Source organism: Helianthus annuus, chromosome 10 (assembly GCF_002127325.2).
Source record: "Helianthus annuus cultivar XRQ/B chromosome 10, HanXRQr2.0-SUNRISE, whole genome shotgun sequence".
Lineage (NCBI taxonomy): Eukaryota > Viridiplantae > Streptophyta > Magnoliopsida > Asterales > Asteraceae > Helianthus > Helianthus annuus.
The window spans coordinates 129,881,245-129,900,776 of NC_035442.2; the positions used below are offsets into that span (position 1 = coordinate 129,881,245).

General features: G+C 37.4%; 1 protein-coding gene and 1 long non-coding RNA gene across 2 annotated transcripts; both read right to left on the reverse strand.

The window, feature by feature from the left end:
* Window positions 1–15,289: 15,289 nt before the first annotated feature.
* On the reverse strand, window positions 15,290–16,687 carry LOC110881935 (UDP-glycosyltransferase 84B1). Its single transcript, XM_022130060.1, has one exon. It carries the CDS (start codon window positions 16,685–16,687, stop codon window positions 15,290–15,292), a length of 1,398 nt encoding a protein of 465 aa, XP_021985752.1.
* Window positions 16,688–17,689: 1,002 nt separating this feature from the next.
* On the reverse strand, window positions 17,690–19,232 carry LOC110882060. The gene is made up of 3 exons (XR_002559980.2): window positions 19,098–19,232; window positions 18,529–18,582; window positions 17,690–17,960 (listed from the first exon to the last, which is right to left on the reverse strand). It is a non-coding gene; the product is annotated as an uncharacterized LOC110882060 (long non-coding RNA).
* Between the last annotated feature and the right edge of the window lie 300 nt (window positions 19,233–19,532).

A 19,532-nucleotide genomic window follows, 5' to 3' on the forward strand; every position in this document is an offset into this window, starting at 1 on the left:
AACTACAACAACAACCCCCCATCGCACGTTTTTCTTTCCAATCTAATTTTTTTATCCAATTAATTAATTACACATCATAACCCTCTTAATTTAATTTAATTCAAATATTATTTTAATAAAGTGGTTTGTTAAAATGTTACACTCTAGAAGGTTTAGTTAGTAGGAGTCCTCTGCATACGGGATAGTGGCATGACAATATTTTTTTTTCACTTTTTACTTAAATCAATACACACAATCTAAGATGTGCAATGATTTTATTGAAACAAATTAAAAAAGAGAGAGAAAGTTAAAAAGAAAGTATGTATAGTCTATCGGTGAATGGGGTGACGTTCGACGTTAAATAATAACGCAAAGAAATATGAATCATCAGCTAAGAAATTAGAAAAAGTGGCATCTAAAAGTATTTTGAAAGTTGAAACTAAAAATTCATCCAACAAAAGGTAAATAAAATCTCGAGTTAATTGTTAAAATTGTCATTGAGGTTTGGGCAAGTTTGTTATTTTCGTCCAAAATGCCACTTTTGTATCAAATTACCCCCAACGTTTGTAACTTTTTGCCATTTTCATCCAAACCACTAACTTAGTTTTTTTTTTTTCTGTTAAGTTGAGGATATATGAATGAAAATGACAAATATAAAACCACAGGGACGATTTTGGCAATTTACTCAAACTCTTTTAAATTTCTTTTATTTAATTAATTTTGTTAGATATATAATAAAAAAGAATATTCATGCAATTTTTATATGAAAAAAATAATAGCTTTATCACATAATTTTTATAAATTTTCATCCAACCACTAACTAAGTTAATTTTTCTATTAAGGCGAAGGATGTTTATAAACTAAGACAGAAATTAATTTCTAATTTTTTACATATATCAGTTTTATAAAAATAAAATCTACTTAAACCTCTAAATTTTATAAAACTAAAATGCTGGTGACCTTATTGAAAAAAGTCAAATGAAAATTTTTTTATCATATGTACCAAGTTTGTAATTCATTTTCTACTCTTTTAAATTCGCTCCTAAGGAAAAACAGAAGGCAGTGCCCCCCCCCCCCTTCCAATCAAACAACGTACCATTACCAAACCTTAAAATTACTCACCAAATTGTAATTATAACGTTATGAACCAAAAGTTTCTTTACTCAAGTCACTCAGAATAAGTATTAGTTAGCTACCCTCATAATCTTAATTAAATAAATATTTTATTTCTACCAACATATTTCCTAGGTGCCCAACACATTTAAAAAATATGTAACGTTTTACAATTTTTTCTATCTCTACAATTGATAAATACTAAAAGTTGTAATCGGTTGTTATATGTTGCACACCAATGACGTTTGCTCTTTATAAAACTGATTTATATAAATAAGCTGTAAATTAATTTCTGTCTTAATTTATAAAATTTAAAACATCCTTCACCTTAACAGAAAAAATAAACTGAGTCAGTGATTTGGATGAAAATTTATAAAAATTATTTGACAAAACTATTAACTTTTTTTTTTCTAAAAACTCCATGTATATTCTTTTTTATTATATATGTAACAAAAATAATTAAATAAAAGAAATTAAAAATATTTTGAGTAAATTGCCAAAATCGTCCCTGTGGTTTTATATTTGTTAGTTTCATCCAAATATTCTCAACTTAACAGAAAAAATAAACTAAGTTAGTGGTTTGGATGAAAATGACAAAAAGTTACAAACATTGGGGGTAACTTGGTACAAAAGTGTCATTTTAGACGAAAATGGCAAATATGCCCAAACCTCAGAGACGATTTTGGTAATTAACTCTAAAATCTCGAACTTAAACAAATTTGAATATTACTTTTATGATTTTTTTAACAAATTTGAATTACTTTTATGATGTGGTATACATGTTCTTGAAATAATCATAGTAAGCCTATAATCATGAATTCATGATAGTGTCATAGCATTTAGAAAAAAAAAACAGAACAAGAATAAATTTATGAATTGTTATAATTTTAAAATATCGAATAAATTATATTGCAATAATTTATTGAGGGTGAAGCAAATTGGTGTGAGGCCTTATTGTTTTTCAAACCAATCATGATCCATTCCATATTTAAGAAAAAAGAAAATAATTATGTTTTTAAATAATACACAATACCTAGTTAGGTAACATGGTATGGAATGGAGTATCTGAATGGAGCCTCTAGAGACTCCATGTGTCATCTCATTGTCACGTCTGCTCCACATAGACATAGGGCTTCGTCAGAGCCGGCCCTGAAGGAGGGCGGGGAGGACAACCGAACAGGACTCGTGATTTCGTAGGGCACGTAATTTAAAAAAAAATCCGATATTATATATATAAAAAAAAATTTAATAGGGTATAACCAAAAAAATATTAACATAGGCCCACTTAAAAAATCATATTATTTAAACTATTTAGCCCATTAGGTTAGTGAGTCCAGTACCCAAATATTTTCTAAAAACTAATAAAAAAAAGAATTCTGGGCGGCAACTCTTTCATTTGGTTCAAAGTTGTATGAAAAACTACTTTAAATTTTTTATTTAGTTAAGACCTAAGGACACGTTTTTTAGAGCTCGAACAGAGTACATGAATTCTCAGGGCCGGCCCTGAGCTTCGTTACCTCTTCTTGATAACACTTATACAATGAAAGAAAGCCTCTATGTTAAAAAAAAAGAGAAATAATAAATTAAAATAATAAGGTGATTGCTTGAAAACATGGCCCCACCACCTTCTCTCTATTAACCATCGTTATGGGGTTGTTGATGAAAGAATGACGCCCCCTACGCCCAAATAGTGATGTGGGCAGACCTATTCATATATATGTATTAATTTCAAAAGTCACCGAGGAACAATGACTAAACGGTAACGACGTCACCGTCCGACTTTCAATTATAAGACAATTTTCTCCTTGTAGCCACCTATTAATTTACAGTTATGCCCTTAGTACAATTCTCAAATTACAGTATTCCCCTTAGCCTCATTTATAGAGAGACAGTGAATTAACGATCGTGGTGCCAGTGGGTCCTTTGGTCCATCCGCCGGAATGCCAGATGGAAACTAGTACCCACCTTAAACGTCGCTGATCTTTGCAACGCCCTGTGTTTTGTACTTTCTATTTATAGCTTGTCTTACTCGTGTTGCTAATTTTGGAAGCTTTGTATCATTGTACTCGTTCCTTCTAGTACTCGTTGTAACCTCGAGATTTTGATCATGAATGAAAACTTGCATTTCCTTGTTACATACTATACATACACCATAATACGATTAATCATGAGATCATTTGATACTTCTTTGTGATACTTACAAACATGTTACATACTTGTACATTACACTTTTTACCTAGTTAAATCATGTTTTATTTCATATTTCACCTTGTTACAAGTTAGGGGAAACATTGTTGCATATTATTACACAACTTAACTAACAAAATTACTCATTATAATGTTTTAAAAAAATAAAAAAATAAAGAAATATGGCAGCCCAAATTTAGCAAAATTCAGCCCCATATAGTTGGGTTTTGTGGGCTAGTTTCAAGGTGTAACCCCTTCTAAACACTACCAAAGCCCAACCTATTGAAACCCTAATCCTTCCCCCTAAATACCACTTATAACCAGCCTCCCTACCACTTTTGCAACACTAAAAACTCTCAAAACATCCTCCAAACCGTAGCTGAAAGCAAAGGTTCGAGTAGATTGACACCCCTTCACGAAAATGAGCATAACTCACTCAATTCTTATCCGATTCACTCGATTCTTTTTCCTACTTGCTTGGTTAATCATGTAGTTTGATTCCTTGACTTCTCCTTGGAGAAATCAGACCTGGAATTGCTCCGAAATTGACCAAAAACTTTCTGTTTTGTTTCAAACTTATGTAAACTTCATCTAACTTGTGTGAAACACATCTCAAACCAATGTCCTAATGCTTACAACCTCTCTTATGGTTGGTTAAGCTTAAAAACATGGTTGAGACATCTAAATCAGAGGTTAAAACCTCATAAACTTTCTGTTTTAATTAGGGTTTTACCCACAAGTAATGTTCAAGTGTGAAACTTGTTGAATGTGTGATGGTTGGATTAGCTTGGGCTATCCTTCATAAGAATCCACTCATTACTTGATGTTTTACTATAGATTAGTTGTTGTTAATACCTTGATACTTGTATGTTCATGACCCTCCTTGTTGTTTATAACAACAAGTGTAGTGGTGAACAATAGAGGTGCCTAAATGGAAGCTTGTTCTTCCTACCTCATGTATGTATTCTATGACACAAAGAGGTACCTAAATGGAGACATTAATCTCCTACCTCATGCTTGAATTTTAAGACTTGTAAGACTATATAATATCTAAGTTATTCTATACGTATACATCTAAGTAACTAAGACTTGATGATGACTTAATAGTTATTTGTTAAGTGGACGTTACATCATCTATGACCATGCCCTTGTTACGACTCTAATGGATCTTCGAATCCATGAAATCATACCAACTCTTTTGAGTTTCAGTAGTGTTAAGAACAAGAGTTATGTGTACAAGATGATTATTTTCACCTATGTTACTTTCTTTATATTTTAAAAACTCCGAATCTATAATCTTCCGTATACGCCAAACTCACACACCTACGTTTCCTTGTGTAGAAGGACAAGGTGCTCCAAACTAACTCATCCACAAACTTGCTCTCGGAACTTCAAGTCACCACTTGTAAACCGTGAGTATACTCGATCCCTTTTTCCCCTTTACACTTTGGGATGCAACATGTATACCTATTCAAAACAACTTTTATGCTTAAACAAAACATACTCTATCTATGAACGTGACATGAAACTATTGTGAATATTTGCTATGCTTGTATGCTCTATGAACGATTTGGAACGTTATATGCTCATTAACTTTGCTAGCCCACCTTAACAATTATAGCGCTATAGGATTAACGCCCCGCCCGCTATTCTAATTGGGTATTGTTGAGTTAAACATTTCTATCCCGCTAAACTATTGGGATTAGGCTATTGTGCGTTGTATTCTTGGGTTTGATCATATAGTACGCCAAAAATTGCATCGCTAGTAAATTTAATCGCTATGTTACATGTTGGATATGAGTTTTTATTCTATTATGCTATGTAGTCAAACTTGTATACTCGCCTTTGCTTTTGCATTGAACTCTATTTTAATACATGTTGCAGGTTAATTGTTGAAGTATGGACTAAAGATGAAACGAGATTTAGGGTGGACTAGATACACACCTAGATTAATTTATCTTAGTTGTTATGTTACAATTTGAAACTATGTTGTTATTTATATTTGAACCTTGTATGAAAATTTAGTATTGCAATGAAATTTGAATTTAATTAAATATTGTCACATAGTGTTATGACGTCTCTAGCAATCTATACACACTTCGTCTCATCCCGATGTTTCCGCCATCGGTTGGGGTGTGACAGATTGGTATCAGAGCCATAACTATAGGGAATTAGGAAAATTGCCATGCTTTTGCCCTAATCTATAGTTCTAGGAATTTTGCCTCTTATTTGTTGTTTAAAACTTTTGTACTCTACCATGCATGCTTCCTAGCTATACTTTGATTAAATTTATGTGCCTTTCCTAAGGCTAACACGAATACACTTATGCTATTTTTATACTCTTGTAACACCAACGAGAAGAATTTACCAAAATAGGCGTGAAACCCACAATTTGGTAAACGACTCTCATTCTACCTTTAATCTATTTTTGCACGAAATTTCACCATTAAGCTAGGAGTGACATCCACAACTTAATGGTAATTTCCATTTCAACTCTAGTGGACCCTCGTCAAAGTGTCAAAATTTATTTGGGCCGACGAGTACCAACCACATTTAGGGTACGAAATCGTCAAGTTAGGAGTGAAACCCGCATCTTGTCGATTAAGTCCCATTCCTTGATTTTTATTCTCGCCAAAGTCCCGAATGTTCCAATCATTTAGAGATGTGTAGTAACTGGAAGGGTAAGATACCGTTAATCGCTTCTCGACGAGAGTATCTTGCCTATAGGCCAAAGCACAATATCTCTAATTCGAAAGGACTTTCGACCCACTTTGGAATAGTCGACGTTTCTCTACCCGAAACACTCCAATGTTTTATTGAGCCTCTCTTTTATGTATCTCAATTTATATGTGATTTCATACTCGAACGTTCGTTCATTTCAAAATGTCGTTTTAATCATTTCGCACGTTATCGCAATCACAAACAATAATAATCCCTCGTGAACAAACTAAATTTACAATGCTTTCGTTTATTCATGTTATGCTATGTGGAATTCATGACTATGCTATATGAAATGTTTAAACCTTCATGCTATGCGAATCAATTTGAACCCTTTATGCTATGTGACTCTTTATGTTATGTGATCAATTTCATCTTTCTTAAACAAACATTGTGACCAAGTCTCACCTTTTCAATCTTTTGAATCTTAGATGTCTTCTCGTCTCTCCAAAGCGTCTAAGAAGTCAAAGTCTAGCTCCACGAAGAAGATGATGGCTTTCATGGCCGATCAATTTGCGCGCGTCGTTCCAAAGGTCATTTCCGAGATTCGAGCTTCTGAAACTCCTCACTCTTCCGTCGACTCTAAGGTCGAAATACGCAAGCCCGCTTCGTTCAACTTTAAGCACTTTTCTTCGTGCAATCCCAAGCCATTTACTGGCAACGATGGGGTGACCGCTATGCTTGAGTGGTTTGACAGCATAGAGGTCACATTCATCAATAGCGATTGCCCTGACGAGCTCAAGACGCGTAGCGCGACTGGGGTATTCCAAGCCCGAGCTCTCGAGTGGTGGTCGAATGAAAGAAACATACGTTCGAACGAGTTGGCTTACGCGTTGACCTGGGAGGAGACTAAGGCCCTAATGATGGACGAGTTTTGCCCTCCGCATGAGCAACAAAAGTTGGAAGAAGAATTTTGGGTCTTAAGGCAGATTGATGATAATAACCTAGCCTATACCACCCGTTTCAAGCAACTCAGTGTCATTGTCCCTCACCTTGTCTTGACTACCGCACGCAAGATAACCAAGTACATCAATGGGTTACCCCCTAGCATGCGCGATACGATTGAGGCAGCCAACCTCGATAACATCGAAGCCGTGTACCGCTTGGCCGCTTCCCTTAATAACAACCGCGTTCGTGATAAGCAAGCCGCAAAACCTGTTTCTTCCAAGCCAGCCAACCAGATTACCCAACAGTCGAATAACAATAGGGGAAGGAAGCGAAAGCAATCCAACCCCGTTTGTAACGCGATTGTGCCGCCTGTTAACCCAAACCCTGTTGCTCCTGATAACGCTCAAAGGCCGTACACTGGGATTCACCCCAAGTGTGCCACCTGTAACTACCATCATCCCGCCACTGCTAGATGTCGTCGTTGTGGCAATTGTAACCGTTATGGACATGACACCGCCTTTTGCCGCTACCAACAACAGCAAGCGCCACAAGCTCAACAAGCGCAACAAGCTCCACCTGCTCCTCCAAACGCAAGACCCGCTAGGGCATGTTTCAAATGTGGGGATGTTAATCATATCCGCCCCCAATGCCCATTATGGAATCAAGAGCAACAACAACCTCCTCGTGGACGCGCTTTCAACCTGAACGCGAATCAAGCACGCAACGACAATGATGTCGTTAATGGTACGTTTCTTGTTAACCATCTTTATGCTTCGATACTGTTTGATACTGGTGCTGACAAAAGCTTTGTGTCCTTAGAATTCGAATCATTGTTAAATTGCGCACGCTCTAAGCTACCCAAGTCGTTTTCCGTCGAAGTCGCCAATGGCAAATCCATCTTAGTCGATTCCATTCTCCTCGATTGTCGTCTTACTCTTAACGAGCACGTTTTCCCTATCGATCTCATACCCATGCAACTGGGCAGTTTCGACGTTATCATAGGCATGGATTGGCTTCAAAAGAACCATGCTGAAATCGCTTGTCACGAGAAGTTCGTTCGCTTACCTCTTCCTTCTGGTGACGTTTTACACGTTTATGGAGACCGACCTTCAAAGGGACTGAAGTTAATGTCCTGCACCCAAGCGAACAAGTACTTACGCAAACAGTACTTTGCCTTTTTAGCCCACGTCGTGGAAGAAAAGGGCAAGGGAAAATGTATAAGTGATGTTCCAGTGGTGTGCGACTTCCCTGACGTCTTTCCTGAAGATTTGCCTGGTCCTCCTCCACCTCGATCTGTTGATTTCCGTATTGATCTCGTACCTGGTGCAACTCCTGTTGCTAAGGCTCCTTATCGTCTTGCACCTTCTGAGATGCAAGAATTATCCTCGCAACTTCAAGAACTCCTCGAGAAGGGTTTCATCCGTCCAAGTACCTCTCCTTGGGGTGCTCCCGTGCTCTTCGTTAAAAAGAAAGATGGTTCCTTTCGCATGTGTATCGATTATCGTGAGCTCAACAAACTCACCGTCAAGAATCGTTACCCCCTTCCGCGTATCGACGACCTCTTTGATCAACTCCAAGGCGCTACCTGTTTTTCCAAAATCGATCTTCGTTCTGGTTATCATCAACTTCGAGTCCTCGAAGAGGACGTTCCCAAAACCGCTTTTCGTACTCGCTATGGACATTACGAGTTCGTGGTTATGCCTTTTGGCTTAACCAACGCACCCGCTGTGTTCATGGACCTCATGAATCGTGTTTGTAAACCTTACTTGGATCGCTTCGGGATCGTCTTTATTGACGATATCCTCATTTATTCTAAATCTCGAGCCGATCATGAGCGTCATCTTCGTCTTATACTCGAACTTTTGCGCAGTGAACGTTTATACGCTAAGTTTTCTAAATGCGAGTTTTGGATCAAAGAAGTTCAATTCCTTGGACACGTCGTTAGTGAAAAAGGAATCCATGTCGACCCTGCAAAAATCGAAGCTGTGAAGAATTGGACTGCGCCTAAATCCCCTTCTGAAATCCGTTCTTTCTTAGGATTGGCGGGTTACTACCGTCGATTCATCTCGAATTTTTCAAAAATCGCCGTTCCTCTCACTTCGTTGACTCAAAAAGAGAAACCTTTTGCTTGGGGTCCTGAGCAAGAGGAATCTTTTCAAACTCTCAAGGATTTACTTTGCAACGCTCCTATCCTCGCTCTTCCTGATGGGAATGATGATTTCGTGGTGTACTGTGATGCCTCGAATCGTGGTCTTGGTTGTGTGCTCATGCAACGAGACAAAGTCATCGCTTACGCCTCTCGTCAACTCAAAATACATGAGAAGAATTATACTACCCACGACCTCGAGCTTGGCGCAGTCGTTTTTGCGTTAAAGATTTGGCGACACTACCTGTATGGTACTAAGTGTGTGGTTTTCACTGACCATAAGAGCCTACAACACATCTTTGACCAAAAGGAACTCAATATGCGACAGCGACGTTGGGTGGAATTACTCAACGACTACGACTGCGAGATTCGCTACCACCCTGGTAAGGCAAATGTCGTGGCCGATGCACTTAGTCGTAAGGCTCATGTAGATGTCATTCGTTGTTTCCATATCTCGAGCAATCTTCACAATTGCATTCGTGAAGCGCAATATTCGTCTATCAATGAAGGTTCCATGGCTGTGGAAATACGTGGAGCTTCTGAAAGTCAACTCATTTCGAAACCTGATGGTCTTCTCTATTGTTGTGATCGCGTCTGGATCCCAGATCGCGACAATCTTCGTGACCTTATCATGAGCGAAGCACACAAATCTAGGTACTCAATTCATCCTGGCGCCGACAAGATGTACCATAATCTACGTACATCCTATTGGTGGCCTGGTATGAAGAGAGACATTGCTGTGTACGTTTCCAAATGTCTTACCTGTTCGAAAGTCAAAGCCGAGCATCAACGACCTTCTGGTCTACTCGAACAACCTGAAATCCCTGTTTGGAAATGGGATAGCATTGCGATGGACTTCATAACTAAACTTCCTCGTACACCCTCTGGTTACGACAGCATTTGGGTGATCATCGATCGTTTGACCAAGTCCGCTCAATTCATTCCTATTCGTGAAGATTTCAAGGTTGAACGACTTGCTCGCATCTATACCGATGAAGTCATACGCTATCATGGTGTTCCCCTAGACATCATTTCTGATCGTGATGGTCGATTTACTTCGCGTCTTTGGCAAACTTTTCAGTCCGCTATGGGTACTCATTTGAATCTCAGTACGGCCTTTCATCCTCAAACGGATGGACAGACTGAACGTACTATCCAAACCCTAGAGGACATGCTCCGTTCTTGTGTCATCGACTTTGGTGGTAGTTGGGATGTGCATTTACCTTTGATCGAATTCTCGTACAACAATAGCTACCACTCTAGTATTCAAATGGCTCCTTTCGAGGCATTATATGGCCGCAAGTGCCGATCTCCTTTAAGTTGGCACGAGATTGGCGACAAACATTTTACTGGTCCTGAGTTCATACAAGAAGCAACGGATAAGATTCACCAAATCCGTGATAATCTACTCAAGGCTCGAAATCGTCAAAAGAGCTATGCTAACAAGGGACGCAGACCCATGGAATTCAACGTTGGGGATCTCGTCCTACTGAAGGTGTCTCCTTGGAAAGGAGTGGTTCGTTTTGGTAAGAAGGGAAAGCTTGCCCCTCGCTATGTTGGTCCTTTCAAGATACTCGAAAGGATTGGCAAGGTGGCTTATCGACTCGATTTACCTCAGGAGCTCAACAATGTTCATCCCACGTTTCATGTTTCAAACTTAAAGAAGTGTCTCGCTGATGAAGGACTTCAAGTTCCTCTCGAAGATCTTCAAATCAACGACACTTTGCATTTTGTGGAGAAACCGATGGAAATCGTGGACCAAGAAGTCAAGTTATTGAGGCGCAGTAAAATTCCTATCGTCAAGGTTCGATGGGAAGGTAAACGTGGCGCTGAGTTTACTTGGGAACTCAAGAGCGATATGAAGAAGAAGTACCCTCATCTTTTCCCTACGTCTTCCTAAATTTCGGGACGAAATTTCCTAAAGGAGGGGAGACTGCAACGCCCTGTGTTTTGTACTTTCTATTTATAGCTTGTCTTACTCGTGTTGCTAATTTTGGAAGCTTTGTATCATTGTACTCGTTCCTTCTAGTACTCGTTGTAACCTCGAGATTTTGATCATGAATGAAAACTTGCATTTCCTTGTTACATACTATACATACACCATAATACGATTAATCATGAGATCATTTGATACTTCTTTGTGATACTTACAAACATGTTACATACTTGTACATTACACTTTTTACCTAGTTAAATCATGTTTTATTTCATATTTCACCTTGTTACAAGTTAGGGGAAACATTGTTGCATATTATTACACAACTTAACTAACAAAATTACTCATTATAATGTTTTAAAAAAATAAAAAAATAAAGAAATATGGCAGCCCAAATTTAGCAAAATTCAGCCCCATATAGTTGGGTTTTGTGGGCTAGTTTCAAGGTGTAACCCCTTCTAAACACTACCAAAGCCCAACCTATTGAAACCCTAATCCTTCCCCCTAAATACCACTTATAACCAGCCTCCCTACCACTTTTGCAACACTAAAAACTCTCAAAACATCCTCCAAACCGTAGCTGAAAGCAAAGGTTCGAGTAGATTGACACCCCTTCACGAAAATGAGCATAACTCACTCAATTCTTATCCGATTCACTCGATTCTTTTTCCTACTTGCTTGGTTAATCATGTAGTTTGATTCCTTGACTTCTCCTTGGAGAAATCAGACCTGGAATTGCTCCGAAATTGACCAAAAACTTTCTGTTTTGTTTCAAACTTATGTAAACTTCATCTAACTTGTGTGAAACACATCTCAAACCAATGTCCTAATGCTTACAACCTCTCTTATGGTTGGTTAAGCTTAAAAACATGGTTGAGACATCTAAATCAGAGGTTAAAACCTCATAAACTTTCTGTTTTAATTAGGGTTTTACCCACAAGTAATGTTCAAGTGTGAAACTTGTTGAATGTGTGATGGTTGGATTAGCTTGGGCTATCCTTCATAAGAATCCACTCATTACTTGATGTTTTACTATAGATTAGTTGTTGTTAATACCTTGATACTTGTATGTTCATGACCCTCCTTGTTGTTTATAACAACAAGTGTAGTGGTGAACAATAGAGGTGCCTAAATGGAAGCTTGTTCTTCCTACCTCATGTATGTATTCTATGACACAAAGAGGTACCTAAATGGAGACATTAATCTCCTACCTCATGCTTGAATTTTAAGACTTGTAAGACTATATAATATCTAAGTTATTCTATACGTATACATCTAAGTAACTAAGACTTGATGATGACTTAATAGTTATTTGTTAAGTGGACGTTACATCATCTATGACCATGCCCTTGTTACGACTCTAATGGATCTTCGAATCCATGAAATCATACCAACTCTTTTGAGTTTCAGTAGTGTCAAGAACAAGAGTTATGTGTACAAGATGATTATTTTCACCTATGTTACTTTCTTTATATTTTAAAAACTCCGAATCTATAATCTTCCGTATACGCCAAACTCACACACCTACGTTTCCTTGTGTAGAAGGACAAGGTGCTCCAAACTAACTCATCTACAAACTTGCTCTCGGAACTTCAAGTCACCACTTGTAAACCGTGAGTATACTCGATCCCTTTTTCCCCTTTACACTTTGGGATGCAACATGTATACCTATTCAAAACAACTTTTATGCTTAAACAAAACATACTCTATCTATGAACGTGACATGAAACTATTGTGAATATTTGCTATGCTTGTATGCTCTATGAACGATTTGGAACGTTATATGCTCATTAACTTTGCTAGCCCACCTTAACAATTATAGCGCTATAGGATTAACGCCCCGCCCGCTATTCTAATTGGGTATTGTTGAGTTAAACATTTCTATCCCGCTAAACTATTGGGATTAGGCTATTGTGCGTTGTATTCTTGGGTTTGATCATATAGTACGCCAAAAATTGCATCGCTAGTAAATTTAATCGCTATGTTACATGTTGGATATGAGTTTTTATTCTATTATGCTATGTAGTCAAACTTGTATACTCGCCTTTGCTTTTGCATTGAACTCTATTTTAATACATGTTGCAGGTTAATTGTTGAAGTATGGACTAAAGATGAAACGAGATTTAAGGTGGACTAGATACACACCTAGATTAATTTATCTTAGTTGTTATGTTACAATTTGAAACTATGTTGTTATTTATATTTGAACCTTGTATGAAAATTTAGTATTGCAATGAAATTTGAATTTAATTAAATATTGTCACATAGTGTTATGACGTCTCTAGCAATCTATACACACTTCGTCTCATCCCGATGTTTCCGCCATCGGTTGGGGTGTGACAATCTTCATGGAAAAGGAACATGCAGGTGCAAAGTAAATGACCGGAACGTTCGCCGGAACCTAGCCGTCATTGCCGGATCATGCAGGGACCCACCTAAACACTTGCGTTACCTTAACCTCAGCCTTAGCTTGCTTAGCCTCCACCTCTTAGACCGACAGGCTGCTTCAGCCGTTGCCGAAGGTGTTGCTGTCGCCTGACATCTTGGCCGGCCGGCCGGAAATCCTCTCACAGCTCCTCCCCCTATCTCTATCTAAAAGGTGGTTTGGTGAAAAAAAAATTAATTCAAATATGTTGGTTACAGGCCCCTTTGATTCAAGCTACTATATCTGCAACTATGTATTTTTTATGTGATATGAAGAAGATAGATGAACATAGGTTTTTTATGTTGGCAAAAGGAAAAGCTACTTCTTTATTCAATAAATTACTTGGCTATATATAGCCTAGCTACATAACATCTTTACTTAGACCAGTGGGTATGGGAGGCTCATCCCCATGAGGATGGGCCGTCACGTCATCGCCACGTAGGAGAGGCTTGGAGAAGATGGACCTAGGGGGTGGAGGATGAACCCCTTTATATATATATATATATATGTATGTATGTATGTATGTATGTATGTATGTATGTATGTATGTATGTATGTATGTATGTATGTATGTATGTATGTATGTATGTATGTATGTATGTATGTATGTATGTATGTATGTATGTATGTATGTATGTATGTATGTATGTATGTATGTATAGATGTGTGTGCGTAAGGAGAGAGGAAGTTGGCTCGTCATCATCGGCTGGGGGAGGATGATTTGGATGGGGCTGGGAGTGGTCTTTTTGGGCGGCGGCGGAAGGACGGGCCGGAGGACGGAGCCCATACCCTATGATCTTATGGTTTTTATTATTTAGTTTTATTAATTAGATTAGTATTTGGTTTTCTATTTAGTGAATTAAATAAATTCGTCAAAGATAATTTGGACCGAATTGGGTTGTGAACGCTGGAGAAAGTGGATGTACACCAAACATTTACAATAAATTTAATATTATAGTATCATTTGATTTCTAGCATGTATCGGTACCATACAAATACGGTAATGAACCAATTCAATTTCGACCGAGTTATATCAAATTTTCGCCGCAACACGGCGGAAGACTACTACTAGTTGATTGTTGGATAATGTGGAGGGAGCACTACCCCATACCACATAGCCTTTTTGTTTATTTTTTGTAATTGGTACCCTCTGTCAAAAGACTTTAATATCATATCAATAGTTTCACATTTTACATGTTTAATGATGACCGTTTATGACTTTAGTTTGTCAAAAGTAAAATTCTTTTTCACATTTTTAAAACCCGAGTGGTTAGAGTCATATTTTACTGATTTATTGGTCGGACCAGTTGAATCAGATTATAAAACCGGAAAACACTTAATATAAAATTTTAAAACTATAATACACGCACCTAATTTAAGTATGTGTCACAGCTTTTCACACAAATACACAGATAGTGATAGGCCAAATTAGTTGTAAATGTAATGTTGGCCAAAATTCTATAAATTTAGGAGTAACCTGTCAAAATGGTCTTTGAGGTTTGGTCGCTTTTACCATTTTAGTCCAAAACTCAAATCTTTTAAATCTGAATCCATGTGATTTCAATTTTGTTATCATTTTCATCCAAAATCAAAATCTATTCAAATTTTTCAGTTAACATCCAAATTTAAAATTAGTTTGAGTTTTAACTAAAGTGGTAAGAGTGATCAAATCTCTCAGCCAACATTTTGGCCGTTTACTCTAAATTTAGGTATATATAATATATCCCCAACTTTGCAACTTCAAAACAAACGTAAGCACTCAAAACTTAAAGTCAAAAGTACTAATATAAAATCCATTGGTAAAACTTTTTCATAAATACATTAACTAGAATATATATTTTACTTAAAATATTCCTATAAAACCAGATAAATTTTCATTTCACAATAACACCGATATTTATTTGTGCTCCGTACATGAACAAGAAGAAACAACTTCATCCACAAACATCCGAATATTATTATCCGATGAACCACCATCCCTCAACGCCACACGCGCCGCCGCTTTCAACTCCAACGCATTCTTCCTGATCACTTCCGATTTCAACCCACTCATAACCTCCTCCACACATCTTCCCACTTCCTCCCCACTAACAACACCATCTAAACTCTTCTTCACCTTCACACCAACACCCCAAACATCCGTCACCAGCTTAGCATTCGTCGGCTGATCCGTCCACTGCGGACAAGCAATAACCGGCACACCCGCGACCACGCTTTCGAGCAACGAGTTCCACCCACAGTGACTCAAGAAACACCCAACTGCTGGATGTGATAACACTTGTGTTTGTGGGCACCAACTTACAATCAAACCTTGTTCCTTAATCTCCTCCAAGAACCCATGTTTGGGTAGTTCTTGATTTTCCGGCACTCTTATCACCCATAGAAACGGTCGTTTTGTGGTTTTAAGACCGGATGCTATGTTCTTTATATCTTTTTCGGTCAAAAACAAGAATGTCCCGAATGAGATGTAAACAACTGAAGAGGGTTTTTGTTTGTTTAGCCATTCCATACAATTACTATCTTCATTCGATTTGAAAAGATCGAAACCGACATCTACTTCTTTGCCCATAAGGGTTGCCGGAACTAATGGTCCTACGGGCCAAAACACACAGCCACCGTTATTCAACGACATGATCACATCTTTCTCGAGCTCCATGAACGAGTTCCCCAGCACCCACTTCACCTTGTGCATGTTATGAAACACTTGTTTTAGTATACTATCAAGGCTACGGAACCTGTTTGATGGAAGAACAAACGAGGGTAACTCATCCGCATGAAAAACGGGCAATCCGGGCAGCTTAACGTTCATATTAGGGTTAGTGTCTGTTGGGAATTCGTCGAGGCCGTTGTAATAACGATGGTATATTTGGTAGAGAGTGCATGGTTGGATCCATAGCATGGCGTTGGGAATATTAATTTCAGCTGCCACATCAGATACCCACGTCACAACAGGTGTATGGACGACGCATGCAAATTTTCTTGGATGGGATTTAATCAAGGCCAAGAGATTAACGGGTCCAAACTTGCTTAGTGTGTCCATGTAGTAATCCATATTTGCCTCTCGGTCGTAGTCGATAGGTAGACCATCGGAGAAGAACTCATGGTAGACGCCGCCGATGCATTTCGGGGCAGAGGACATGTTTTTGAGGGCAGAGTTGGTGGTTGCAAGAGTGACATGGAGGCCTTTATTAACAAGAATTTTGCCTAGTTTTAGGATGGGGTTAAGGTGACCTTGAGCTGAAAGAGTAACTAAAAGAACATTTATGTTTTGTTTTTGTTCACAAGAAGAATTCATTTTTGTGGTGGAGAAAGATTTGGGTGATGTAGAGAAGGTGCGGCCTGCATTTTATAGACATACCTATCACATAAGTGTACAAATCGAATAGTTCAAAGTCATCTTTCAGAGGTTAATTTGAAATTGAATTTGTTACTTACAAACATGGAGTTGTCATGGATTACGTAGTATGTAAATTATTTTATGTTTTACATGAAATTACACTTTAATAGAATAATAATAATAATAACTAGCGTACCAATACTAAGTAGGATGAAAAAAAAAAAAAAAACTAAATAACTCTATTACAAAGTAGTCAAATGAATTAACCGAATCAATTGAGAAATCAATGGTTAAATATTAAAATATATAATGTGCAGTTCAATCACAAAACATATATAAACATCCAAAGTGTATCAACTGAGGCGCAAAGTAATTTAACGATGTGTTTTATGTGTTTATAATGGGCGGAAGAGTTGTGTCGTAAATGTCCATCTAGCATCGGGAATTCTCTCAGTGGTGTTCCTTGTTGATCCATTTCAGATTCGGTGACAAATGACTTAGTTTACCTAGTAAAATTATAACAAATTATCACATCGTCATCATACTCAGTATATCCCACCAAAAGCAAAGTTAAGGTAGGGTCTGAGGAGGGTAAGATGTAGACAACTTTACCTCTACCCCGTAGTAATAGAGAGGCTGCTTCCAGTGAGACCCCGGCTCGATAGTAGTTTTGTATTAAGCCTTGGACATAAGACATATAACACTCAGCAATTAATTGAGACAAACGCTGATTAGTGCATGTACCCCTTGTCTTTCGGCTATCAACGCCACCACATGATGCATGATTAACCATCCTCTCTTTTAACGTTATTTTCATGAAATTAGTAAAATAACGTTAAAATTAGAGCACTTTCACTTTTGCCCCCGAGCGCCAATACAAATATACATTATATGAGCATACCGCAAGCGGGGCGTAACCATCTAAATATACATGACCCGTCCGTACGAGAGTAAACCCTGTTTTAGTAATCCTTAATACAAGAATTTAAAGACACTTTCAAAAGGACATACAACGCCATGGCATTACGTTTATATATCTACCAACGACAACATTTATGGTTTAAAAGATTTAACATGTTAACTTAAAAAGACTAGTTACTACTCAAAAACTAATTACAACAAAAGTAGCTTTTGACCATAACTTCATCACAAAATAGCGGAAGCGCATATAGACAAGTTTCACGCGTGTGTTCGTTCCAAATTCGCCATCACGTCTAAGTTGCGGATTTACCTACATCAAAATTTTAAACTCGTTAGTACGTTACTTCTAGACTAGTAAATCAAAGTTAATCCCTTTCATACATTCATCACATACGTGCATCTTCTTACCCCGTGAAACGGGTCAAACATACTATCTCAAAATTGAGATATAACATGCCATTCTTATCCTGTTGAAACGGACATTTTTCGTTCATACATAACTTTCATTCGGTTCGTTTATAACGAACGAATACATTCCTTTCAATCTTTTACATACACTCAAATCCGTGAGCGACGGATCGAGTAGGTTGCGTTCATTCATAACTTATCCGTTAGTAACGGATAATATCATTCATAATATAACTTTCATTCGGTTCGTTTAGGACGAACAAACTTATTCCCTTCATACTCATTTTCTCATTATCCGGTTCTCCCATAAAGGAACGGTCATAAAACATTTCATTTATAAATCTACGGTTCATGCAATTCATTCACAACGGATCAAACCATTTACTATTTATCTATCACAACTATCAAATTTATGGCTTTAGCACAAACAACAATTTACTTATAGAATTTAGTATGCATAAATAACATACCTCGATCTTGCGTGTTTTCCGTTTTCCTAGCACTTGAGCTTTCTTCCTTCACGGCTACATTAACATATTTGTTCCATCTTTTAGTTCATTCAAATATCATTTCATTATTTTCATAATCTAACATATGGCAACTTTATCACAATTTCTTCCGAATTTCACAAATATGTTCTTTTAGGCATTTTATCGAGCACTTGGCGGGTTTCGCATTTGTAGGACACTACATATAAGCTTTTAAAGTACAATTCCTTCTAGTTCGCCTCATAACCCGTCAATAACCAATCAAGTTCATATCATTCTTTTATCCTACGTCATTTTGCCTAAGATTCAAGTACTACAATATCATCATATGCCAAATTTACACATGATCATTCCTAATTTTCATCATCCTACATCTCTAATATTTCATATCAAATGGTTTTATGCAACTAGTCTTTCAAATGATCAAATCCACACATAAACCTTATCCTATAGTGCAACCCTTACATCTAATTGCACATATTTTAACACGAACACATGACTGGGTTGAAACCCATTTCCTATAATTCAACAAATCAAGAGATTTAACTTACCACTTTACTGAGTATGTGAGATGACCGAATATTTAGAATCATGCAAGTGATTAGGCTTGAATTCCTTGATCAATTGAGTGATTTTAGCAAGAACAAGGGTTTCCCTTGTTTTTCTATTGTTCTAGTTGAACTCCCACACACCAGAGTGTGAATTTGGGTTTTAGTTTTATTAATCCTTTTGTTTTTTTAAAATTTTCACCTTTCCCCCTTCTAGTTTGTGCATTTGTTTTATTTAGGCATATATCATCACTAAGCTAGTTATTTAACACATTTTACCAACTAAGTTAAATTTTTAATTCAATTTAACTTATTCTCTTAATAAATATTTTTGGGGTGTTACAAGTCTACCCCCCTTAAAGGAGGTTTCGTCTCTGAAACCTTTCTCATTCCAACTAGACCAATTCTACTCTTACTTTTTCATCTATTCATTCACGA

Excerpts from the sequence above, each read along its gene's own strand:
- LOC110881935 (XM_022130060.1), bottom strand. The coding sequence starts at position 16,687 with ATGAATTCTTCTTGTGAACAAAAACAAAACATAAATGTTCTTTTAGTT.